At 41.5% G+C, this 27569-nt stretch overlaps 2 protein-coding genes across 5 annotated transcripts; one reads left to right on the top strand and one right to left on the bottom strand.

Moving 5' to 3' along the window:
- The first annotated feature begins 526 nt into the window (after nucleotides 1-526).
- On the top strand, nucleotides 527-16245 carry LOC108603701. Of its 4 annotated transcripts, none has more exons than XM_017992732.1 (11): nucleotides 527-1196; nucleotides 4814-4936; nucleotides 5680-5819; nucleotides 7922-8063; nucleotides 11686-11865; nucleotides 11934-12077; nucleotides 12145-12414; nucleotides 12598-13239; nucleotides 14046-14377; nucleotides 15445-15703; nucleotides 15917-16245. In XM_017992732.1, the coding sequence occupies exons 1-11, from the start codon at nucleotides 914-916 to the stop codon at nucleotides 16225-16227; spliced, it is 2826 nt and encodes a 941-aa protein (XP_017848221.1). In that variant the 5' UTR covers nucleotides 527-913; the 3' UTR covers nucleotides 16228-16245. The 4 variants fall into 4 exon arrangements, with proteins under 4 accessions (XP_017848221.1, XP_017848220.1, XP_017848222.1 ...); XM_017992731.1 differs by having other exon boundaries at nucleotides 15442-15703; XM_017992733.1 differs by having other exon boundaries at nucleotides 528-1196; nucleotides 12868-13239; nucleotides 15442-15703.
- Nucleotides 16246-24353: 8108 nt separating this feature from the next.
- On the bottom strand, nucleotides 24354-26249 carry LOC108601762 (phenoloxidase-activating factor 2). Its single transcript, XM_017989686.1, has 2 exons — nucleotides 26090-26249; nucleotides 24354-25710 (listed from the first exon to the last, which is right to left on the bottom strand). Exon 2 carries the CDS (start codon nucleotides 25708-25710, stop codon nucleotides 24427-24429), a length of 1284 nt encoding a protein of 427 aa, XP_017845175.1. The 5' UTR covers nucleotides 26090-26249; the 3' UTR covers nucleotides 24354-24426.
- Nucleotides 26250-27569: the final 1320 nt, after the last annotated feature.

Below are 27569 nucleotides of genomic sequence, written 5' to 3'. Positions count from 1 at the left end.
CCTTGGGGTCATGAGAAAAAAAGGGTCTGTGGAATTGTTAACCAAACTAATTAATTGTGATTTCAGTAGCAAATACGCTTTAATTTAAAATTAATTTGAAATTCAATAAATAACCCCAAAACCAATTAAGCACTGGCGTGAAAATTTCAATAATCAGCCATGTCATAATTTTGAACATTATTAACCAAATGGCAAAGTAACAAAAAAGAAAAAATATAAATGCGACGGCTCAAAGCTATGCGCATCCTTTTTGTAATGAAATAAACCAGTGAACAGTATCAATTAATGAAATTTGCTTTATGCGCGTGCCAACAAAAAAAAAACAGCATAAACACAAATTATAACAACAAGCATAAAAGGCAAGTGTGAAATATAATTAATTGTGTTGTTTGCAGTGCAGAAAAGGAAAAAACAAAAATATAAATATTGTGTAATGTGAAATAACTAAATGGCAGCGGCGGCAAATATGTAAAATGAAGCGTAATAAGCGCAAATATCAAATAAATAAATATTTATTTGGCAAAATATAAAAAAAAAGAAGAAAATACAAGCAAGCCGACATAAAAATAAAGTAAAATTTATTCATACTTCAACGAGTGCGCATACGAATGAATGTGAATGTGAATCTGAATGAATAAAGATTTGAATATGTGCGTATTGACCGGTCGTAAAAGCCGTTGTAGCTAAACAATAAATATGAAAATACCGAAAAATGCAAATCGCCAAAATCTGAGGGTGGCTCAATAAAATCAACCATAAAGAAGAACATTTAAACGACGACAACAACAACAACAGCAGCAGCTACAACAGACGCTGCAGCCTGATAAGCTGCAAAGGAGCTATCGACAACAACAACAAATAGCAGCAATAGGAATAGCATTAGCAATAACAGCAACGACTCTGGCCGGTGGCAATGGCCAAGCGGGAGGCAATGCCCGCACAGCATCTGCAGCGGCAGCGGCAGCGACGGCAACACCAACTCCAAACACACACTCAACAGCAACAGCAAACTGAATCGAGCAAATGCTGGCACGTGCTGCGCTGCAGAAGATTCAGCTTCAGCTACAGCTACAACAGCAGCAGCAGCAGCAGCTCCTGGAGCTGTGGCTGCCGCAGAGTTGCCTGGCTGTTGGCTGTTGTATGCTTGCTGACGCGGCCCGTCATGCCGGAAGTTATTTATCGAGTTGATCCTTTGGGTAAATGTTTTGTTTTATTTGCTTTTTCCCTTTTTTTCTTTTACTGTGTGCTTTACACAATTCCGCCATATCTAAAGCTTTGCACACACACACAGACACATACATATGTATTGCATGTATATACAGTCAGATATGCGCTTTTATCTACAGCAATAGTCAGCACCTCACCCCGTTCACAGGTTCTGCTTTTTTAAATGAAAACCACTCGACAAAGCTCGCCGACGCCCCCCCAACCAGTAAAACCCGAAAATTATTTGCTTGCGCTAAGCACTCAGCGGGCACTCTTTATTTCGCTCCATTGTGCGCTGCCAAATATTTATGTATAAATCATAATTAAGCACAAAAACACTCATACTCATGCACATACACACAGACACACACACACACAGATTGTTGTCCAGTTTGGGGCAAAAGCAATACACGCTGGACAAACTTTTGTGAAAGAGCGCAAAAGAGAGCGACCAAATATTTATGTTCGTCATTAATGATTAATAGGGCAGACAAGGCAAACATTCATAAATTAAACCACATTAATTAACTGTACGTCGCTCTAGATTGCGCTGCTCTACAATATCTGCTGCTTGCTACTGCTGCTGCTGCTGCTGCTCATAAATGTTAAATCATGGTTCAAGTTGTGTCCATAGCTCAGGACTATTGTCCTGTCAAACTTCGAGCGGCTGCTGTTATGATGCGTCATTTGCTTTTGGCCACACAGCTCATTGGGCTTGCTTGGAATCTATACTTGGTTATTTGATTGCAAAAGTCAAGCTAACAATCATTAAAATTGTATCAGTTTGTTAGCCAAAGTTTATTTAACAAATGAAAATTGCAATTGCGACCACAATTTAAATGTAAATAGCGTGTGGCTGACAATGTTGATTTTAATTATTTTTCAGCTGCGCACATATAATAAACCAAACAAAAAATATATAGAATCTCAGTGCATATGGTGCCCTTGGGTATTGCCTGATAACGTAAACTCGCAAGTTGCGCCGCGACCAACGTAAATTTATTTCACAAGTCTCAAAGTCGTTTCACATTAAGCAGTACTTTAATCTCCACCTTTGGCAGGCTGATGAGTGAAATGGCGCTGCCACGACGACGTCCTGTGACGTTGCTTGTATACACGTTGCCTTTTAGTGTCTTGCATGAGCTGTAAAATTTAACTGGGGGCGACAGGATGCCAACAAGCACTTGCACATGAGCAAGCCGGCAAGACAACGACAACGACAACACAGCCAGAGCAACGAGCAACAGAGCGCTTTTAATATGCCTGAGATGGCACTGCCTTTAACACTGGGCCGAGGCTTAACTCTCTGGTGACGCAAGCACACACACACACATACAATGGAGGCCGCAGGGTCGTTAATATTCTTGCTTTTCTATTTTTATTTTTGCCGGCTTTTAATACCCAGCAAAAGTGGCGTTGACAAAGACTAGCGTGCGCTCTTAATTATTGTTTGCCAAGCTTACAGGGTATAACGCCAGAGTCTTGCTGTGAGACTTAAGTGAGCTAGCTTATCTTGCTGCTTACGTTTGTTTTTGTTGGCGCGAAGTAAACGTTTTCCTTAGCTAAACAGCCAGGTAAATGCTTGCCAAAATTATGAAAAGTGAAAGAGTTATTATCATTTTATGCCGCATAAATTTGCATGCCACATCCGCAAGCAGTGTGGTGGCAGTTGCTCTGCTCTGATGCTGTCCTGTGGTCCTGGCTCATAAAAAACAACTCCCGCCCTCAAGCGCAACTGAGCTGAGCTGAGCTGAGGAGCATGCGAATGTGTCTGCTGATTTATGTGAATATAAACGTGCACACATGTAATGTGTACTTTGTACACTGTTACCTTTACCTGGGGACAAAGCCACGCTGCTTGTTTTATTATTGTTGCTGCCATTTTTTGTTGCTGGCTTGCTTACTACTGACTGCGGCAATTACAATTATTAAGATGCTAGATGCTAACATAACTCAGCGCCAGGAATGTCTTAAATGCTCGACTTGAAAGTCTTGCAACGCACTCAGAGCAAAGATAAATAAATGCCAAATGTATGCTTTAACTATTGTCTTATTTCCCCAGCTCTGAATACGTGTGTGGCATGCTACACAACATACCTATACATACCCCAAAATGTGCTTTAAACATGCCGCCGCAAATGCTTTTGCCCCCCCCTGACTAACACACAGACAATTCGTACAATATTTCATATTGAGTTTTCACGCTGAAAAATGTTTTTCAATAATAGAAATTTTCCGCATATGTTTGTTTGTGTGTGTGTGTATGTGTGTCTATGTAGATACATATGTTCGCATTTTATAACAAACTCTGACAGTGGTATGTTGAACCTGCCTCAATCGAAATGCGAATGACATACAATGGGGCGGATTTGGTTATAAGCCAACTAAAATCTATGCTGTGTTAGCTAGCAACACACAACTTGATTCTATTCAATTAAATTATGCAACCATTGGCCTAATGGATTTGGACATGCCAAACAATGCAGCAAAATATATCAAATATAATATATCACAAGCAAAAACTCATTTAAAGAATATTAAAGCAACGCACCATGGCTAGCTAAATTCTAATTAAATTTATTACTGATTTTTGTTGTTCCCAGTAAAGTAGTCGCTTACTTTGATTTCAAAGCTTGTTCAATTTACTTTCAATTCTACTGAAGCTGCTTTTGCTCTGTCCTCAATTCATAGTCTAAAGCGACGTTTCAACGGAAATTTCGTTACCTTAGACTTGCTTGAAAGATAATTTCATTTCCTCTAAGATTTCCTCAGAATATGCTGCGACTCAAGAGTTATACATTTTGTCACCTCAACTGACAAACCACGCCCACTGTACGCCATTTTGAACGCCATTGTAAGGCATTTGTTTTGTAGTGTAAACACTCGCTCATGCAGACACATACGCTCACGCACACACATGCACAGCTTAAGCTCACATACACACGTAAACAATTTGGGTAATGAAGTCAGCGACTCAACGGACCATCCTACTCCCCGCACTTGCTTCTAAAGTGGCTGAGAGAAATGTACAATAAACAGAAACAAATGGCAGACAATATTTTGTTGTAGCTGCTGTTGTTGTTGTTGTTATTGTTGTAGTTGTTGCTGCCATGGCAAGAAAAAAAAAATGTTTGGAAATAATTTCACATGAAATTGAATGTCTGAGTTTGCTTAGGTGTCAAGTGTCAGTTAAGTTGAAGACTGAAAGATTGCATAATAGAAATTGAATTTACCCTCAGATCGCACATTCGCAGCTGCTTCAATAGACTCCTGCTGCCAATAGCGCGCCATTTCAATTGGAAATTATAATTGAAAGTCTTGTGTAGTGTGCAGTAGGAACTACTTTAAATAGATATTACGTATACGTATTGTGCAGACTGTGACTATTTGTTTTATTTATTTATTATAATGTATTATTTTGAGCTGGAGCAAGAAGCAGCAGTAGCAGCAGCAGCAGATAGAATGCATGCACGTAGCTTCTGTCTGTCTGTCTGTCGATTTGTCTGTCCGCTGTTTGCTCTGCGTATTTCTTTTTATTTCGTTGATTTTTTGACTTTTGCTTTGTGCTTCTATTAATGTTGAATGCCTTTGCTCTTGTTGCTTGCAGCTCTGCTGGCGGCCACCTTGCGGACATACCAGCGCGCCGGATGCGATTCGGAGCAGCTGTCACTCAGCTGTCCACGCGGCACTAGCATTTCCATAGAGCTCGCCCAATATGGACGAGCGGGCGGTAAGTTTTTCCCATTGTCACGTAGGAGAGACTGGCGCTGCCCAAGAGCTAAATGTTGATGTGGCTATGGATGGATGCGAATGTGGATGTGGATACGCAAGTGTATTTGGAGTGGACTGAACAATGTTGGAATGGCTCTTGTAGTGAAGCGGCTGCCAATATCGCAATTGATTGATTGTTGGCTAAAGTTTGTCCGTTACACGCGTCAATTGTACGCATTGTGTTTTACTTATTTGTATGCGCGTGTATGTGTGTCTGTCCGTTCGTTCGTGGGTGTGTGTGAACACGTCCCTACAGTAAGCGTGAGTGAGAGAGAGGGAGAGTGTGAAGAGAGCAAATAAAAATTTGTGCCCTGTATGGAAGGAACGCGGGGGTAAACGCCCAAATCAAGTATACGTACATGTGTACGCTTACATATGGGCGTTTGTCCATTTCTGCTTTCCGTGTTTTTGGGCTCCTTCTTTTTTTTTATTCTCTTTTTGGATAGGCGTACGGTCATAGAGGAATTTTCGAAGCGTTTGCATTGATTGCTATATCTACTTGGTATGTGTGGCACTCAACCTACGGATACACTTCAGTCCACTTCACTCCACGCCATCGCATCGCTTCACATCAATGTATTTTGAAAATGACGAAGGCAGTAGCGGCAGCAACACGTTCTCTCCACAGGAGAAAAACCATCACAATAACACAACAGCAGAAGAACAGAATGAAAGAAATTGTCCTCTTGTATACTTGAACAGATTTATCCGACCACAGCTTGTGTCCGCCCGTCTCGCAAGAGGACCTCACCACGACCGGAAGCGCTGGCGATGCTGTCATACACAGCGGCACCGAAATCGAAGTCAAACCGCCGGAAACGTGTACCGTAAGCGGATTACAGGTAAGCAGAATCACTATAATTGCAATTCCATCATCGTCGCACTCATCATCGTACAGGCTCAGGCGCTCAGGCTTTGTGGAGCGAGCACACAAGCACACACACACACACACACATACGCACACTTATACATATATACAGGCACATACGCGTGCGCATGCATATATATATGAGTGAACAAGGATATCCTTTTTTGCCTTGGTCCTAGTGATGCAACAACAGCTTGATCCTGTGACCTGTGCAACGTCTCAGCTTACCTTTACGTCAGAGATTATACTCATATATATGTGTATATGTATATGCTTGTGTCTCTGTGTGCGTGTGTGTGTTTTCTTTTTCATTTTCCGCACGATTCCACAGCGAGCATTGAAAGAGATTCAACCTATATATATAGTATGGTATAGCATACAAGCGCTATAAAAAGCTCACTTACTACTCCTCATATAGCAGCGTCTGCGGGGCATATATCGGTGAATCGTTGAAGTAGAACGGAGCCATAAAAAACAGCAATAATTCACAATAAAAATCGATTCGATTCACTTTGGCCAAAGCCAAAAGGCATAAATCATAGCCACAATTTTTAGCTATTGCACCTAGGCGAACGCTTAAAAATATCGCCCAGCCCAAGTGAGAAATCTCCGGCCAGACAGCAGACAATCGTAATCGCTTAAGCCAATTGCCTAGCCCTAAGCCGTTGTCAATAGCATATGATTTTTTATTGAGCTTGGGCTACTAATTTGAACACACTGCCTGGACTGGCAACTAATAATGCTTAAAATTAAGTGAACTATGCAAAATTTGTGTGGGTTGCTGTCTTGAGCAAAAACGTAATTTGGTAAAAGTTGTGCCGCATCAATGTTGCGCAATTTGTTACATTTATTGGCTCGTTTGGCGCGTGGCTGACAACAGCCTTCAAAGCAGATTTGCCATAGCCCGTAGCAGCAGCAGTAGCAGCAGCAGCATTGTGGTTAATATTTCATTGAAGCATATAGCAATGAAGGCTGGACGTTGTCCTGATTGTGTTTCATTGAGCACATCAATTTAAAGTAAGACTAAGTGTGTCCAAGACTGTGACTCTAACTCTCAGTTGATGTGACACTAGAACGGAACGGAACGGACGAACAGCAAACCACAGAGCGGACTAGCACATGCCAGGCAGTGCAGAGTGGATAACACACTCATGCTTCATTTCCGGTGCGGAACTCAATTGTGCACGGACACATGGCCTGTGCCCACATGGCATTAAGCCTTATGGCCTCGACTCGATGGCGACCAGCAAAACAAGCGTAAAGTGTAGCAGCTACAAGAGAGCGCTTAACAACAGTTAGAGAGAGTGAGAATGGGAGAGAGAGCAGCGCAGCAGCCTGAATGAGTGGCAAGTAGATTATTACGATTAGAACACATACTCATGCAACTTGTATGTGTGTGTGTGTGTGGTTATCGATTTGTTGCTAAAGTAAACCACAAAATGCAATTATCGTCATCACTGCGGTTACCGAAAATCGAACTACTAATTAATAACAAATCAAAATATTTGACAGCTACTACCTTAGCATATGCCCCCAAAAGAACAATTACAAACACTATGTGTGTTTCCTAAGTAACAACCACTGTGCTGGGCTGGGCAATCAAATCAACAAATGTGTCTAAGCTGTTTGCATATTATGTAATTGCGTGCTTAACAATTGAGCAAAGCTTGCATACATTTAGATTAAATATTTACTCGGATTTACGGTTAGTCAACGTAGTACTAGTTGCAGCAGCTGTTGTGCAACTGCACTGAGCCTATTGAATTGTTAAGTCTGCCTAGCCAGAAATGCATTCATTTAATATAGGAAACAGTCTGTGATTTACGTAGGTGGCGCCAGCATGCCGCATGTTGTTGTTCAAGCAGCAGGCGGCTGCAGCTTCCAGCTGCGTCCAATATATTCTATCAATACCAATAGCAAGGAAGCCAGAGCAAGAGCAAGAGCCAGAGACTGTGCCTGTATTTTATGCCCATATATGTATGCTATATATGCTCGCTCTATCACTAAATGCCATCTTTGCTTATGTCTGTATATAACATTGTTCCATGCCCTTCTCTCTACTCTGTTTTATTCTAGTACGCCCTGCTACAAACCGTGGTGGATGCCTGCCAAAAGAAGCGCCACTGCAAATTTGCTGCGAACTCGAAAACCCACACAAGTGGAGATCCCTGCTCGGGCATACGTAAATTCGTGGAGATTGCCTACAAATGCCGTCCATGTAAGTATGCCAACAGTCCTTGTACCAGGTCAGCCAACTGGGTCCTTTTCAGCTTTAGCTTTTTCTTGCTCCGCTGTGCGCCTTTGCCACATGAGTGTGTGTATGTATGTGTGTGTATGCACTTGGTTAAATGTAATCTGTGGAAAATGCGCAGAGCACCGAGTGCATGGCCAAGGGAGATTGTGACACACACACACACACACACTCGCACACACTCGCACACACTCAGCGAGCTATCTGTGGTGCACGTTTTTATCCTTGTCGCGTTAACCATGATATATTATTTTATTTGGCCTGCGGCAAAGTAAATATTTGCCAGTTGCTGAAAGTGGCAAACATCAATTTAAGTTCATAGGCAAACAAACACATTTATTTGAACTCGAATAAATATAACTTTATTTATAGTATACTTAGTATATTTACAAATTTACAAATCCCACAAATTCATTGCCCACAATCACAATTCACTTATAATAATTGTACAGAATAGCAGTAGAATGGACTATTTATTAAAATTACCCAACATTTTATAAAGCGCTTAGCAAACATAAATAATAAACAAGCAGGTAAACTCGAATATGAAATACACTTTGCGTATTATGCTTAGACAAGCTGACGAGGGAAAAGTTAGAAACGTCCAAATTGTAATTAAATATTTAAACTTAGATTTCATTGTACTTTTGTTACTATAATACTATAAGCTAATAAAGTTCTGAATTACAATTTCGCATGAAGCACAAATAATCAAAACTGATTTATCAAAACCAGAAACCATTTTATTTAATTTTTGTTTTCATTTTTGTAAATCAATGATGCTTTGATTTCTACGTATTGCCAAATTATATGCATATATTAAAAGCTTCTGTGAATCCTGCGGCAATTAGAATTCCTTGAAAAGTATAAAAGCCACTGGGACCGATGCTAAGCGCATGGCAGCAAAACTGCTGAATGTACAATATATATTATTGACCGCCTCAACTTCATGGCTAATTTTTGGGGGTTTTTGGACAACAGTTTGTGAACTCAGCTGCAGATTTAATTCCGCTGAAAGCTTAATGAAAAAACGCAGCTGCGCTTTTGAGTGGCGAACATTAAAAAATAGTTGCATAAAGTTTTTTTTTCGCCAGCACTTTGCTGTGCTATGTTGAATTATTTGCATAGTTGGCGCTTTGCTGTCGAGTTGAACTTCAAATTAGTAGAGAGAGAGGCATAGAAAGAGAGAGAGAGAGAGCAAGCCAGAATGAGTGCAGTGCTAATGGCGATTGGGCTAATGACACGCCGATTATTTACGATCCGCTAAGCAATTCGTGTTTAATCGCAATCAGTCGACAAACGAAAGCCGATAAGCAGCCAACTAATGCAGCTATTCCCCAACAACTTATGCCTGGCTTTGGGGGTCACCTGGAGCAGCAGTAGCAGCAGCAAAGGCAGCAGTGTCGTTGTCATTGCCACTGCTTGTCAAACTGCAATGGCAGTGGATGAAGAAGATGATGACGATGATGATAATCGATAAACGAGTTCTTAATGCCCCCAACAGACAGACGTTCCAGTCATTCGAGCGTACATACTGATTCGAGTGGAAGGGGCTGTGGCAGTGCCTTAACGAAGTGTGCATTGCATGTAATTCTTTGGTAATTTGCGACGGCCTTTCAGCTGTTGGAGCTGTTGGCCCCAGCATTTCGCAGCTCAAGTTTTTTTTCCCACTCTACTGTCGTTTTTTTTTTTGTGACAAGTGACGCAGATGTTATCTTGTTAAAAAAAAAGAAACGCACACACAAACAAAATAACAAACCAAAGCGGCAAAAGAAACAGGAGCGAGACAAAAGCCGGGGCATGCCATTCAAATTAGAATAGAGAAATGCACAACGGGTTGCAAAAGGCCAACTTCTAGTTAGTGTGCGCACATAGCACTAGCTATATAACTATAGCTATAGCAACAGTACGAATGCGAGTACGATTACGAGTGCTTGCCGGGCGGGCACGTTTGCGCTCAGCGGCGGAGATGCCAAGGGGCGCGGGGTGGGGACGTAAACGAGGGAGACATTAGACACTAGACACTAGAGGCGGTGTGACAGGCAAACGGGGTATAATATAATTAAGGAGTTTTTCTCTTTTGCATTTTTTCTCTTTCATTTTGTATATATTTTTTTTTCTAAATTGTCTGTTATCTTTTGCTCATTATGGACACCAGCGACAAGTAATAAAACTGCAAAGTACGAGTGGAAAACGTTGAAAAATTACAGCCTGGTTATAACACAGAGGAAAGTGCGCAGCCAAGCGGGTTGGAGCCGGGTGGGGTGGTGGCTAAGGTAGAGACCACCAAAACAGCACCCCCAACATTAAGCAAGCAAATGCCGGCGGCGGCAAGCATTGCAGCTGGCAAAGAGTAGGGAAGTTAGAACTCAGCGCACACCGTTGAATGCCATACTGACAGTCTGTCTGCCTGTCTGTCTGTGTGCCTGTTGGTGTGTCCTTTTTGCTGCCTGGGAGGCTGGAAGGCTGGCAGGCTGGCGCAGGCACATTGTGGTCATAAAAATATGGCAATTTTCAACTTTTCTCACGTCTCTGCGTAATAAAACGTGCAGTGGCACTCTTAAGAGCATGGCAGCTAAGGAATCACAGCCGCCCAATAGCTTGGCCATGCACGTGCTCTCGACTCTCGCTGTCTGTGTGTGTGGGAGTTGTAATACAAAAGGCCATGCAGCCGAAAGGCCCTGCAAACAGGCTATGCAAATATTTACCAAATTTATTAAAGTTCATCTCGGACCCCAAATCTCCAACTCCACACACGACACGACGCTTTACTCGCACATGTATACAAGTACATACATATACTGTTATTTAGTATATAAAAAAAATATATATATATATGTAGCTTTATGTTTAAAAGATGTGCACATCAAACTACAAAACAAAAAGCAACAAAAAAGAAAATCTTGCCGCAAGCGTTATCCATAATTGCTTGAGCTTGGACCTTATATAAACGCTCTTTGCCAAATAAAAAGAGCATAGAAATATTACACACACACACTAACATACACGCTAAACCCAATTTGGCCGAGTTCCAAAATAAAAGAATGTTCTTTCTTCGTCATATCAGCACATACTACTACTACTACAATGTGAAAGAAATTGCACAAAAAGGCGTAACATAATTGGAAAAGTATGGCAATTGTCTGCTTAAAAGATGCTAGCTCTCGGATATGCCGGAGCAGGAGATAGACATGGCACAGCAAAGTCTGTTGAGTATGCTACAAGTTTTATTAATTGCGCATACGCCAAGTTGTCTCTGTCGTGAGCATGCTTGTCTTGCTCGCTTTGCTTGCTCGAGTGTGAGTGTATTAGATTTGAAAATAATTGGCATTTGTTGAGCTTCAGCTAAACACAATTTTCATTTATTATGCAAAGTGGCACAGCGTGTGGGTAGCAAAAATTACGTATACGTCTTGTGTTGCCATTCAATAAATTCTTATATGCTTTGGCAGTTCTTTATACATAACCGCAATTAAAACATTTTTATGCACAACATTTTTCAGCATTCTCTTAATAAATAATTCACATAATTCTTTAACTCACGCACGTTTACACTCACACTCGTCGTCTCTCTCGTTTCTTCTTTCAGACGAATTCCGCAGCAAGTTGGCCTGCGAAAATGACAACATGCCATTAATGTGCAATCCATACTCCCGCATTGCCATCTACAGTGCGACATTTGGTCACACGGAGCGCGAGAGTGTACAGTGCGGTGGCCAGGGGGCTGGGGCGACGACGACGATCAACCGGGAGGACAACAGCAAGCCCAGTAAGCTACACATTTACATTGAAAGTGCGCGCACTTAATATGAGTTAATGCGATTCATTAATTTGCAGCCTGCCTGGTTTCATATGCCACCGAGACCGTTATGCAAATCTGTCATGGACGTCGCCGCTGCTCGGTCACAGCCGATGCTGGCACCTTTGGTCGTCCGTGCAAAACCGACGTGCGCATGTATCTGAAGGTCGTTTATACATGCAGTATGTGCTTCAACACTCTCTCGTGTTTGCTTGCTTTTATTAATGTTAATAAAACTTTTAATTGCAGTACCACGCAAGGTGCTTAAGGATCGTTATGAGACAGCGCCCGAGGCGGACGAACCGCAGCAAACGGACCTAGACTTGGATCAGGACGAACTGTACGATGAGGACCAGTTCTACAAAGAGTCAGAGGCCATACCGCCGGCTCCCAAGTTACAGGGCGCCAATGTGGGCCGCAGCTTTGACTTTGATGTGCATGGAGCAGCCGCTGAGGATGGCATAGTAACGAGCACGCTACTGCCGCCGCTGCTGTCACGCGATGATGGCGCGCTGGAAGGTAAGTAACATTGACTAACTCCAGCAGTGATTAGGGCTAAGGGCATGGCCATAGATTTATAATTTGCCGACTGTGTATGGCGTATCAGTTTTATTTTTTAATGGCGTCGAGAGTGTGCCAAACACTCCACTCCACTCCAATCCGCATAAATATTTTAAGAGCATATCCATCCGTCTTCATTAGCCAGCTGTGCGCTACTTTGTGTGTCTTGCGCTCTGGCACTTGAAGGCAGCATATATGCTATTCGCCTTGCGCCTGGCGCTTGGTGCCTGGCGCTTGGTGCCTGGCGCTTGGCTTGGCGCCTTGTGCCTTGTAACTTGTGCATTATCTATAGCAAGAGAAAATGTAACGTCGAAGCGTGTTTGTCGTCATCGCTTCGCTTGTCTTTGATGGATGAGTGTGGGGAGTGTACAGAGCAATGTACAGAGTACACCAATTGGCAATCTTTCGCAGCGAGACTACAGTCATCCGTACGCTTACTAAACCGCATAAAGGAGTCATTCAACCAGCAATCGTTGGCTGAAGTGGTCGCCAATGAACACATTATCACAACGAGCGTTGAGCCGCGCAGCGATGCTGCCAATATGGATAATGAGGATAAGGCACTAGACTCCTCAAACGAGACAACGACAGCAGAGCAAGAGCCGGAGCTGCAGACAGAGCAAGCGGCAACCGATGGGAATTTTTTCTATCGTCGCAAGTGCCAGATGGTCGATGATTGGGGGCCCATTGGGCTCAACTGCACTGAAGAAGACATCGTCACCGAACGTGTCGAAGTGGTTGGTTTCTTGGCAAATTGGCTGCACACCTATCTGCACATTCGAAGTGAGTTTGCCCAACGCCCAATAGCCACCCCCCGCCCCCGCCTCTCGCTCTTTATACAATGGCATGCTGTGCGCGCTGTTAAGGCTTTCATGTGTAACTAATCGAAGTTTTTGTTCACACAAACAAACAAACACACACACCAACACATACACACACAGACATATACACGCATATGATTTACTGTGGAACTAATACCACAGCTATGTCACGTTTGGAAAACGCTGCTGCCGACAAGAGAATAAACGGATTGTATGCCCAAACCCTTATGATAGGAAACTCTCGCTTCGCTGTCATCGTCGTCGTCCTCGTCGTCGTCGTTTTGTGGGCTATGTGAGCAGCAACAATGTTGTCAGGAGCAGAGGCCACACAGACTGTGGCAGCCAAGTTGCATGTGTTGCTGTTGCTGCTGCTGCTGCGCTGCTCACCACATGGAAAAGTTTTTGATCTCGTTTCAGTCATAAACAAAGTCGCTCGATTAAAACTTTAACTCACTTTGCCTGTCCCACCCACCCACACACACAAACAAACATTGAAGATCAGCCATGTGTAAGACTCATCATGACGCTTCGTCAAGCTAACACTAACTACTTGTACTTGCACTCGTACTCGTGCTTGTAGTTGCTATTAGGGAAATTGGCAAATAGGAAAACCCTTTGCTAAGTCACTGACTTAGGCAGCGCACGTACTATAGTTACTTGTTCTTGGTTGTTGTTGTTTATGTTTTGGCTTAACTTTTAACCTTTTTTGCGCGCGCCGCCTTCTTTGGATTTGCATTAATATAACATTGGCTCTCCTAAACCTTGCAGAGCATCAGGAGCAGTTCTATCTGTATCTAATCATATCGGTGACAGCTGGCGTGTTATTATGCCTGACGCTTGTCATTGGTCGCCTGACGCTGCAGAAACGTGGCGGACGTAAGAAGCGCAGCTCAAGTGGCAATAGTGGCGCTGGCAAAGGCTTTGCTGAGGCGCAAATTGACAGCACCGAGAGTGGAGGAGCTGGAGCTGGTGTTGCTGCTGGGCTGGCAACAGGTGAAACACATTTGCCCGACTCCTTTGCTGATGACATCTCTGACATTGATGTCGACGTTGACTTAACCACCCCCGTGCCATTATCCAGTCTTTCAGCTCGAAATGAGGTGAGTTTTAATTAACATTGTTCTAGCGCTAATATACAAGATCAAATGAATGTGTGTGTGTGTGTGTGTGTGTGTGTGTGTGCGTGAGTAAGTCTATGTGTGTGTAAGCAAGCAATTAATGAAATGCTGGGTAATTGTTGCTAATTAACTAAAGAATTGAGCACAAACTACGCCAACAGCAATTAACCGAATCACCTTTCAACTTGCCAACTGCAATGATGATGTTGCTGCTGCTGCTTACAACTAGTTGCGGCTTGTTGGTCATTACCAGCAGCAGCAGCAACAACAACAGCCATTACCTTAGGTAAATAGTCATTTCGAGATATGGAAATTTCATTGTTCTTGCTCAGGCCGCACAATAGTTAGAGACAACAGGCTCTTGTTCGAGCGCATCAAAAGCGAGAGGCTTGTTGTAAGTGAAACAAAGCAAGCAAGAGCGAATGAGAGAGTGCCTTGCGGGCGGCTCTGGAGAATATATACAAAGCTTCCCTTGCTGCTGCTACCATTAAACCCATTTAATCCAAACAAAAGCGCCAAGTCTTTAAATCGTCCACTTGCCAGGCTCAACTCCCACCAACAACAGAAAGGGGTAGCTGCTGAAAATGCAAGTAGCCTTGTATCCAATGCTCGTTGCAACTATTTTGTTGTTGCCACTTTTTGTTTATTTCAAGAGGAAACGCACAACAACAACAATAAGCAACAGAATAAACCCCAAACCCAAGCAAGGTATGTTTATATATGTTGGACTGTTGTGTTGAAAGGTTGAAAATTAAAATTACAGCTGCTGCTGCTGCTGTATTGTGCAGACAGTTGCCTCAGGTAGAGTGCCAGGCCTGTTGAAAAGGATACACAAGACAGCAAAGAACAGCAGCAAGAACCACAAGTAAATTGTTGCTGTTGCTGTTACTGCAGCCTTAATCCTTATTGAGAGCGTTGGTTATCATTAATTGCAGCCAAATTATAAAAGACTTACAGCACATTATTAATTTTTTATTTATATAATTATTAACTCGACGCCTTTGCTTACTATTTCCATGGCAACTGTGTGTGTGTGTGGCAATCAGCAGACCTACATGACATATGCGCCAACGCCAAACTGTAACTACAGCACACAGCAGCAGCAGCAGCAGCAACATACACATATGCAACACCCACAGCAAGGCATGGCGATGGGCCACCCGCATCCACATGGCTCCTCTTCGCAAGCAACCAGCGTACTGATGGCGCCGCCACCCAGCAACATCTATAGCAGCATGGCAGGCATGGGCGGCCATCCAGCACATGCACATGCACATCATCCAGCAGTCAGTGGAGCCATGACAATTGGTGAGTAAACGCTTGATGGCAATTATGCATATTTAAATAGAGCAAGAGACATACAGCAAGCCAGCCATCTGACTTTAATTACACACTTGCCTGCCTGGCATTCTCTCTGTGTGAAGAATTCAAATTGAAGTGCAGACCAACACACAGACAGACACAGACACTTTTTGATTAACACACACATACCTTTGCATTCATATTTACTCTCTCAACCAGGTCCGCATCATATGCAGGGCGCCTATAGCTTGAGTGGCGTCACACCCACTTATATAAGCGGCACCATAATGGTGCCTGGTCATCAGCATACACACGCGGGCACTTTGCGCCGCACACTAATACCAACTAGCATGGGCCTGATGAGCTCACCCTCGCCGCCGCCGGCCACAGCGCTTGGCTTGCCGCCACATTCGCTTGCCTCGTCAAGCGGCAGCGGCGGCGGCAATAGCATTTACTATGACAGCACTGTGCCGCGCACCTTGGCACGCGGTCTATCAACGGAGAGCAGTGCACAATATTTTTATGGATGACATTCGCTAAACCGCAAGGCATCGCTGCCAATGGCCATAGCGGTGAGGCCACAGGCGCATTTAAATTTCAATATGCTACCAATGACGGCCACCATGGGCCTGGGCTCGCCAATTGTTGCTGATGGCAGTCGTGCGGGCACTCCCACCAATAACAGCAACAGCAACAAGTCAGAGATACCAGCAATAACAGTGACTGCAACGCCAGCAGCGCCCAGCTCACTGCTGCTGGCCAACAAACCGCCGAGCTCCAGCGCCAGCAGCCCCAACAGCAGCAGCAGCAATGTTGCAGCCATGTCTACAACGGGACGCAGTCAATGTTTCTAGGCAGCGCTAATAGATCAAGAGCTGTTCTATTTGTAAATAGTTTAAGCCGAGCACAAGTACGTTTAAAATCTAGTTGAGAGAATATTGAATTTTATGCATTATATATGAAACTTTAGTGTTAATAAAGTACGTTTTGCAATTTAGAGGCTATAAATAACTATTATACATATACATATATATGATATTCATACTACTGTAAACATAACCAAATCAAATTACTATATGCAATACATTCGGAATGAGATTGAAATTGTTTTTAAACACATTTAGCAAATTCAATATTTAACTAGCATAAATTTTAGTGCCAATAAAAGCGCATTGGCTTAATCTAGTAAGTTACAGTTTAAATACACACAAAAACATACATATATACTCGATATTTAATGAATTTCTAGTCTTAAGTGCCAACAAACACACAGACAGAGCGAGCGAGCGAGCGAGCGTTTTATTTGCCTTACAAACTAGCAATGCTAACCTATTAAATTATGCTTAAAGTTTTGCCAAGTTTTTGAGAGCATGCATCCTGCTATCTAAGTAGGTCAGCATACACTTATCCCCCAACGATGATGATAAGGTCAGCGTAAATGAGCGTAGTTACTACAGCTACGACTACTACTACGATATACAAATATTTTTTACTCTTGGCAGTTGAGTTGAGCGCTGAGCAAACATTTAAAATCAAACTAACAGTTAAATTAAATCTTCCTTTTTTCTTCTGCTCTATGCATTTAAATGCTTTCTTCAAAGTTAGTTGGATTTTTTCGCTGCCAGCAAGCGCACTCGACTGTAACATACCCTTTGCCATTTAACTGCGAAACAATGTAGTTCTTGTTCAACAAGAATTCGTAACAATAAGAATTGTTTAAGTGCTGAAACTTCTTGCTTAACTTTACTTTTCACTCTCTCTCTCTCTGTAGCTGTTGCTGCTGCATACCTTGGTGAAAATTTCTTAGACGGCAAAGGGTATAAAAACTTAATAGCATGCTGAGCTGCAAAAAGTCCAAGGACTTTAAATTCAATAGCCTTTGAATTTGTGCATTGAAAGCTAATCCTTTTTAATTTGACAGCAGGTTTCAAGAACCCCCAGCTGTCTAACTGTTTTTGTATATATACACAGACATACTATATAGAGAGAGCATAATCAGATTTGCATAAGCTAAGTATTTACATCAATTACAAAAATACCGTTCATATATTAAATGTCGTTCTTAATGAACGCACACACACAGCAAAACATACGTAAAGTCTAAATATGAGAATAACAATTAAAAATAAATTTCTGTAGAATTGTTGTTCAATGCAAACACAGAGAAGAAGTAAGCAGACATTTATAAGAATTACTCGAAAGCCGAAACGTACGTAGCCATGTAAATGTTTCTTCCAGTCCAAATAAGAGATTACCTACCAATACACTCATACTATGTCATACAAATTGTTTACATTTCTTTAATTAATTAACAAAAACAAAAGAACAAAAGTGAAAGTTGTTTACGTGTTAAGCTAAAATATGTTTTAATTAAAAACAAACAAATCAAACAGCAATCTTTTTATATATGAAATGTGTCAAGAAAAAAATGAAACATTCTTGTATTTATATAACAATTTTTGTTACAACAGCAATTATGTATAATTTATGGGGTTTATTGATACAAGAACATAAAACACAAAAACAGGGTAATAAACGAATATACGTATTAATATTGCAATTAATGAAATGTGGCTCTTTTTTTATGCTAATCCTCTTTGCTGTAGCTACCATTGTGCTTGTCCGGCCATAATTGATGTTGGCCAAAACTCGCTCGCTTGGAGTGAATGACTGAGTTTGCTCGACGCTTTGTTGTTCGTCTCTCTTGGCAACTGCAAAGTCTAATGGACTGCAATTGATTAGGTCTGTCAATAATGATGAAGCTATTCGCACAAAACAACGCAGGACAAGACAAAACAAGACAAGACAAGAGATGAGCTGAGAGAGACTGCGAGACTGTCTCTGACGCACTAACGTACTGACTGGCAGTATTCTCTCGTTATGAAAATATATTCACAAGTAGTTTCATTGTTGTCAGACTACGACTAAGACTAACGGTAATGTTCTGGCTACATCTCTGCCCTCCCCGAATAGCAACAAAGACATCCCAATGAGTTGTTAATGGCACTGCGGGTGCAAAATGGGCACCCACTAACTAGTACGTCCAAGTATATATCGAGACAAAACTTCTCCATTTGCACTAATGCCCGGCAACCCAACAGCAGCAACAGCAACACCATCGAGCAGCAACAGCGGCAGTCTAATTATGATAAGTGGCTGCAAGTAGTTGTCGTTGACAGTGGCAGGCAACTTAGAGCGAAAAGCGGACTTGCTTACTTAGAACACCGTTACCAGCAGTGACCAGTGAGCTCTAAGTTCTGTGCATCATCAGCAGCTGCTTATGGTCTTATATATAAGTATGTATGTATGGGTATGTAAACAAAACAACAAAAACAAAACTTTTTCAATTAAAAACGTTAAATAGCCGCAAGCACTTTGCAATAAATTTGCGCCTGCAAATGAGTAACGCATAATATTACACTTGACATGGACTACAAATTATAAAAATAATAAATATAATAAAAATATAATCGGCAATGGCGCACATAAACATTATGGGAATTGTATATAGCAAATTAGCGAGAGTTGTGCGTGTGACAAAAATAAGCAAACAAAGTTGGATGCAGTCAGCTCATTATATACACTTTGACTAGCAGCGTGGCAAAAACTCAAATAAACTTGGCTTACAAATTTATTTTATCACGCTGTAAAACATTTAACAACATAATAAACTTTTCCTTTACAACCTTTTTCCAATATTATTTAATAAAGCTATTAAATGTATGCAAGTGCAAAGTTAAAGTGAATTACTTTTATAGCAGATATATAAATCATAACCCACTGTTTTTAAATTAATTTGTTACGTGAAATACAAACCGTTAGACTGACTGCTCGCTAGTGAGTTAAACTATTAGTTGATGTTGCTGCCAACAGATGGGGCTTCAACTCTAAGCTGCTTTAAAAGTGCATTTAAAAATTAAATTATTTGGCATCTGATATTTCCCGTTAGCATCAATTAAATGAATTCGCTTTTATGGTAGCTGCCAAAACCATAAAAACAATTTTAAAATGCCAACGAAAGCGTTTGCAAAAGTTGCATACAAAATGGACGCACACCCATACATATGCACATATATACATTGTAGAATGCTCATACACACGCTTGTTACACACAAAGAGTCGTGCTGTTAACCATGCGGGGGGTCGTTTACATATCGTACCCCTCGATCCATGTGAATACTATGAATTAAAACAATGCATCAAATATTTATGAATTTCAATCAAAATGTTTCGGCATACCAGCCAACACTGATAAACGCTTGATAAACATCTGTGTGTGTGTGTGTGTGTTTTAGCCAGCGAGTGCAAGAGTTTATTAAACGCGCTCAAATTTTAACGTAACTACGCTCATGTGTTTATTTTATGTCAAAAAGTTTTTGTTCAACAAAAGCCCCATAATTTCTCACAAACAATTGTACGTTCATTAAATCAGTAGACAATGCAAAACAGAAAATGGAAAATAAAATCAAACAAACTACATTTGTTTGCACATTTTTTCTATCTTCGTTTAATTTACAATGTTATACACATGGCTTTATTTATGTGCTTGTACACATTTAAATGAATAAACATTTTACAGCTGACAGGCATAACTACTATAAAAAACAGTCAGCTGTAAAATCAATGCATGAAAATAAAATATATAAAAATAGAATAGTATCCTTTGGCTTGCCAGCCAATAAAATTAGCTGCGCTTGACAAACACTAAGGAAGCAACAACAAAAAACCCGTCATGAGCCATTAAGCCGAGCTAATTGAAAGTTATAAAATAGTTGGCAAAGCAAACAGAGAGGCCAGAGTAACACACATACACATATATATGGGCAGCATACACTTTGTTTATTAAATCAGATATGTGTGTGGTTTAGTGTGCCATTCATTCAGCTATAAAAGCATAAACACCACGCTCAAGCATATGTACAGTATACGTAGAAAATAAACACACGCGCAACAAATTAAAGACGTTGTCATGGCGTGGCATAAGCCCAAGGACTTAAAGCTTTATACATTTGAATTTAATATACAATTTTAGTCAACGCGGCAGGGATCTAGCAGCAGCTAAATCTCTTGTGCTTAAAGACTCTGTACGCAAATATACAAAAGGTCTAATAGTTTGATTAATTAATTTTAGTTGAGTTGCAAGTTTGATTTAGAGCAAAAACCACTTTAATCATCTTTCAGCAGATCTGCTAATTTGTTTGTAATTCTGACTACAGCCGAATGTATCAGCTGATTTTTATATACTTTGATATTTGTATAATAAATATAAAAGCTCAACTTAAACTTAAGCAATTGTATGTATGTAGCTATGTTAAATGAACTCTTTCGTTCATTCAAAACATTCAAGCTTTAATTTTCTATACAGCAAGCAGCGCTCAAGTGTATTAAAATATTGCCTGTGTTCAACTGCTAGCCATGGCTAACAGTACGTAATTTGGTTAGAACTGTGTCTGTGCTTCCGTTTGCTCGTTGCTGGGCATGCTATGCTAACTATTCTTTTTAGTGACATATTTAATGCATTTTGTTTATAGTGTATATATGCGTTCGGCTGCTTATAATTTATTTAATATCATCAGACTTTTGTGCACGTTTACCGACGCTGCCCACAGCAATTTTTTTCTGGCGCTTCTCTTTCGCACTCTTTTTTGCAAATTGTTTTAGATTCAATGCACGTTTCAAGCGACGCTCTTCGCTTTTCAGCTTTAGCACCAGAGCCAGCAGCGCCGCTGCCATCGCTGTATAGTGCAGTCTACACGCACACACACACACACACACCTGAGTTCGAGACTCAACTCCATTCGGTGGCAGCGTAGCCGCACTCACGTCTGCATTTTCATGCCAATGTAATTGGTAAAGTCACCGGCCTCACGCCCACGCCACATGCCCATGACCATGCCCATTCCCCATGCCCCATATAACAGGTCGACGCCCAGCTGCTTTAGTTATGCTGGCGAAACACCAAAAAGCGCTGATTCAGGTCATTGTATGTAAAAATTAATGGAACATTTTGCTGCTCCAGAGAATTTCATCTTTTCTTTCACGTTCTCACAAGCACGACAGCTTGTTCGCCAGCTCGCCAATCAGTCTCTCCTTTTTTATATATATCGTACGTATATATATATATGTGACTGTGTATATGTGAGCCATCAGTTTTAGTCTGCAATTTGTGCTTGAACAATACACGTTAGAGCCAACACGAATCCTGCTGCCAACACACACACACACACACACACATAAAGCTGAAGCATACATTTCAGCGCTGGCTGCTGCTGTCGCTTTAATTAAATCTTCACGCTCTCTGACTTGTTCAAAATATAAATTCATATAAATTAAGCTTAGAGCGACTGATAACCAGCGCCAAGTGCATAAAGCATAATGCAAGCCGCTCATTAAGCTGCTGAAATTTGCAGAGATATTTCAACTATTTTTACGCCGCAGTTACTAACCGTAGCTTAGAGAGATTGGCGGTATCCTTATGGAATTTTATGCAGCCTCGCAGATAAAACTTTGCCACACAGCTGGGAAATGCTAAGTGGGTGGTTCGGTTGGGTTGGGTTGTGTAGGGGAGTGGCATGATGCGCATATCCTGGCGTGTCTGCCTTTGGTAAATGCTCTTTAACTTATTACAGCCGCAGCTGTCTGATGTCATAATGCCAATCATTTTTTATGCCAGTTAACATACAAATTGAAGTGGTATACTATTATTTTATACATATATGTATAAGCTTTAATAAGCACATTTGCTGTCATTTTATTAACACACACATTGCACATTGCAGTTGCAAATCGCTAACGCTTGCTGCAGTCGCATATACAATTTGTTAGTTGCTTGCCAGTGTGCCAAAGCGATTTAAATGGAAATTTTAGTTTAAATATAAGTTTAGCTACAGTTGCTTAGAGCGAGAGAGAGAGAGAGAGAGAGAGAGAGAGCGGACATGCCTGGCAGCTCGGGCATGCCATATGCCATCCGTTGCCATGGCCCTTTGAGCGTTTATGAGCGCTTTAAGATGCCTTTAAAAATGCCATGACCCTAATTTTTTCGGAAGCAACTGCAACATTTGAAAGCAAAAGAAGAAGAAAAAAACTGCAATTAGGCTGTAACAATTCAAAGTGAGGGGAACTGGGTGCAGCCATTGCGTCTGCTTTTGGGGTTAAGCACATGTTACAGTTACCAGCGACTCAGTCACCTTCTGCGCTGCCTTAACGAGCAGCAGCAGCAGCGGCAGCAGCACAAAATTCTAACTGCAATGAGACGCGTCGCAGTAGACATGCACACACATGCACAAACATGCACACATTCAAACACATTGCAGCAAAATTCAAACCCAGGTGCAGTCATTGCTACTACGTCAAACAGTGGGACGAGTTATGCTAAAAGCTGTTGAAAATCAATAAACCAATGAACAATTAAATAAATTAATAGCATTAGTAGACAATTTATTACAACAATTTAGTTGATTTGTAAAGTGTCAGCTTAAAATGCAAATTTAATTCAACATAAATAGCATAAAGTATTCTCTTTGACACTTAATAACATTAATGTTATTATAATTATTTTCTCAGTTGGGAGTTTGAGTCAAACGAAACTTGTGTAATTTCTTGTGCTTATATAATTTTATTGCTGCTTTTTTTTCAATTAAAATGCAAGCCAATTAAATTTGATAGGCAAGAACGTAATCATTTTTGATAGTTATTGGAAATAAGTATAGTTTTAAGCACTTAAGCTGCTAGCTACATCAAAGTATTATGCTTTATTGATAGTTCACTTTAATAAGTTTGAGTCGTAACGAATATTCTGCTCATCTTGTTGCTACTGATTGTTGTTGATACTGTAAGCCCCTAAGGCTTATTAGACTTTGCATTTTTTCAATTAAGATGCAAGCCGATTAGGTTCGATACGCAACTATTTTTTTTTTTTTTATAGAAATGTTGCTAAATTTGCTGCTGCCTGCTCACTTGCTGAGAAGCTTAACAGAGCAGAAGCCTTTGGTCATACAAAAGCCACGCTTGAGGCAAAAGCAACAACGCAAGCGTCTGTGGGTATTAACAAAGTTACTTCGCTGCTAAAGTAATTAACTTTCCCTACCTTTAAGGCTTCTTTTGCAGAACGTGGTTTGCAGTTTGTAATTTTTTTTGCCACCGCAACAGCCGGAGCGTGCCACTGTGCTCTGCTCTGCTTAAACCTTTGGCTGCAGTTATGAGCGCACTCTCTCGCTCTCTCTATGTCTGTGTGCATTACTGTGTGTCTGTGTATGTGTGTGGTACCCGCAGTAGCATTCAGTGCATGCATGCCAAATATAATTGCAACACTTTGTGGGCGTGTTTTGAAGTGACAAGAATTTTGACACCATTTCGCCTCTAAGGACGCATTTGTTTGCATCTTTAACTTAATTTGTGCGCGCCCACAAAAAGTTTGCAATTAAAGTTACATATACAATTTGCTTTCGTTTTTCTCTCTCGCTGTGTCTATGTCTGTGCCTGTGTGTGTTTTTATGAGCTTGGCCACAAACAATACGCAAATGTCATGCAAAAGGCAACTAATTAATTTCAATTAACTTTAATTAGCACGCACTTTCACTAGCTGCGAGCTGCTTGACTTGACTTGCTGACGATAATGCCCCTGCCACACGCTAAAGCGCGCTTAACAAAGTTCGCATTGAAAGCGAAATTTCTTTTTATTGAAGTCTTTTATAGTCTAATGGAATTACGGTATACTAATGTGCAGTAGTTTAGGCCGTGTAGCTATCAATGGCAAAGCCATTGGCCAACATTTGCTGATCAATCCAATTGCGCGCCAAGGCAACATTAGCATAAGCCGCAGGCACGGCATCATTGCAGCCAATGCCCCAGGCCACAATGCCGCTCTGTTGATAGCGATTGTCCGCAGCTGCGCCAATGGGACAGGCCAGCGGTGCGCCGCCATCCCCGGAGCAAGTATCCACGCCCACTTCACCGCCTGCGCACATAAACGAGCGATCCAGCCCAAACTTGGGACCGAGACGAGTGCGACGCAGCTGCGACTGGCAGCTGGTGAACTCCACCACAGGCAATGGCACACGCTTCATGATGACGCTGTATTTGCCATTGGCGCCAAATACATCCTTGCCCCAGCCCGTGGAATAGCAAGTGGTGCGCGGCGTTGCAGTTGCGCCCTGCGCTGGCAAACAAACCACATTGATATGATCATCCAGCAGATAGGGCTGATCCACTATAACAAGCGCATAGTCATTGGCAACATTGCGTGGATTAAACTGCGGATGCGTAATAATGCGCTGAGCTGTGCGCTCCTGGTACGGCAGACGTTCCTTTTCAGTCTGCGAGTCCCACTCGCCGGCGCGCAGCAAGAACGAGCCAGGCTGCTGCGTATTGACGCAGTGCACCGCAGTGAGCACCACCTGTGGATGTATAAGCGAACCGCCGCAGAAGTAGCTAAAGTTGCTGGCATGCATCATGGCAATCGTCCAGGGAAACTCGCCGAAGCCCGCCTCATTGTTGTTTGCACCCACCAGCGTAAAGTCTAGGCCACCCACATTGCGTATGCCGCAACCACGTGGACGCACTGGCGCTGTGGGCGTCAAAGTTTCAGCACGCGTGCGATTGCCAGCGCAGCAAACATCCACGGATGAGGGACAAATAGGATCGTCGTTGCCAAAGCGTATATCAATAGCGCCAAAGCCATCAAAGGTGCCATCCTCGGTGATGCTATTGGTGGACGGATCGCACATGTAGTAAGGCACGCAGTTGCAAGTAGCTGACTTGCCGCTAATGGACTCAAAGTTAATTGGCGTCACATTGGGCTCGGGTGTTACTATTTCGGAGAAGCCTGGACGGCGTGTAGGCGTCTGCGACTGCTGCTGCTGTTGCTGCTGCTGCTGTCCTGCAGTTTGCTCAAAAATGCTGGGATTCGTATTGAAGATGCTATCAATATTTCTATCCACATTGGATGTCTGCTGCTGTGGTGCAGCGCCGACTGCAGCCACCACCAGCAAAGCCACAAAAATTATTTGCTGCATCTGTAAATAGACAAGTGTAAATTGTTTTTGTGAGTCACACACACACACAAGTTGTAAAGACTTCTCCTCTCTCAGTTTAATTGGCATTAAAAACTTATTAGCATGCCAGTTGATACATGTTTAACTCGTTTCTAATCGCTACATAAACACACAATTCGACAAAATACATTTCGTGTCTGTGCGTATTGTTTGCATTTTAATTAAAATTTTATTTTATTAGAGCAATTATTTGCACGTTGTACAAATGTCAACCACACTGTCAGCCAGTCAGCTCAGTCTCTTTCAATGGCAACGCCAATGGCAGTGACGTCAAATTGCATGTGAGGGATTTTCCCAAACAGTTATGACTCTATACACTCGGCACAATTTTTGCTCTTACCTTAATTCTTGCGATAACCTTGACGTTTGAACGACTAAGCCCCGAAATAAAATACTTTGCAGCTGATTAGCGCTTTATGTTTTTCTTAGGAAGCCGCAGAGCAATAAAAACAAGTTCTGTAGTCAAGTAAATCTCGGCGTAGACTAGTGCTCAAAGCTTTGAGCTGTTGGGCTAAATTTACATTAATAGTAGCAATGCAAAGCTTTCGAGTCAAAGCTCAAGCGTCTGATAAGACACTGAGATGATCTTGAACAAAAGATTAGTACGCACTGAAAGAGAATGAGAGAGAGAGAGAGAGTGAATTAACTCAAAAACAGGTTTGTAGCAATTTATGAAGGGAATTACTGGCTAAGCCAAGCTTAGCTTCAGTTGCACTGGCAAATTCCCAATTTATCAATGCACTTTGTTCATAACTAAACTCAGGCCTAACTCTCTAGCAATTACTTAAAAATAAGTGTAAGTTGCCATGTATTTACTTTTTGCATATCTGAGATTAATAAATTGCTTGACACAACTTGATTACAAAAACAATTTTCGTTTTGACACTTTGGGCCAATTGGCAACATGTATGCACACACACACACACAGACACACACAAAGGTATGTAAATTGTAAAACGTTTGATTGCCATTGATTGTGGAAAAACCTTTCGGGCATTTCCTGCCCGCAATCAAGCAGTTTCTGCAGATATTCTTATTAGCAGCAATCGTTGCTAGTTACAGTGAATGCAAAAATATATTTACATAAAGATTTTGTATGTATGCCGCATACAGGAAACAATGCCTTGCTAATATTTTTGGCATTGAGTGCAAGTCAAATATAAACATAAAAGTTACAGCTACTTAAGTTGGCATTTGACTTGCGAATTTAATACATTTGCTTTGGCATCCAGCAATGTTTAGTTTAAATTTCAAATAAAATAAAATAAATATAAATTTTAGTCAAAGAGCAGTTTAGAGTGAATTGTATCACTAACTAGCCAAATAAAATAAAATAAATATAAATTTTAGTCAAACAGCAGTTTAGAGTGAATTATATCACTAACTAGCCAAGCAAAAGTAAACCAATTATATATTAGAACTTAGAACTTGGAACGAAAGTAGCATGTGCAAGAATTTAAGAATTGTCATTTAATAGAGAACATCTGTTATAAACTAAATTGGTCAAGCAGCTCAATATATTGTCTGTATTTATGAGAATTTTATTATTATGCTGACAACTTGTGCGCTGCTTACTCAATCATAAACAATCAACTGACCTGCATTGGCTTCGTTTGTTGTTTTAGCTGACAGCCTCACACATATTTTCTAATAGAAGAGAGCCCAAGCCATTCTGAGAGCATGACTGATGGCAAATGTGTTTGTTAACAGAGGGGAGTAGCGCTGTTCGCGTCTTTTGTTCGATCGCTCAGCGCTGCTGACGAGAGCGTCGCTGCATTGTACAATGGGATGTGGGCTTTGCTGTGACTGCAGGCTGAGCT

The sequence above is a fragment of the Drosophila busckii genome, chromosome 3R, assembly GCF_011750605.1.
Source record: "Drosophila busckii strain San Diego stock center, stock number 13000-0081.31 chromosome 3R, ASM1175060v1, whole genome shotgun sequence".
Lineage (NCBI taxonomy): Eukaryota > Metazoa > Arthropoda > Insecta > Diptera > Drosophilidae > Drosophila > Drosophila busckii.
This window is presented reverse-complemented; position numbering and strand designations above follow the sequence as displayed.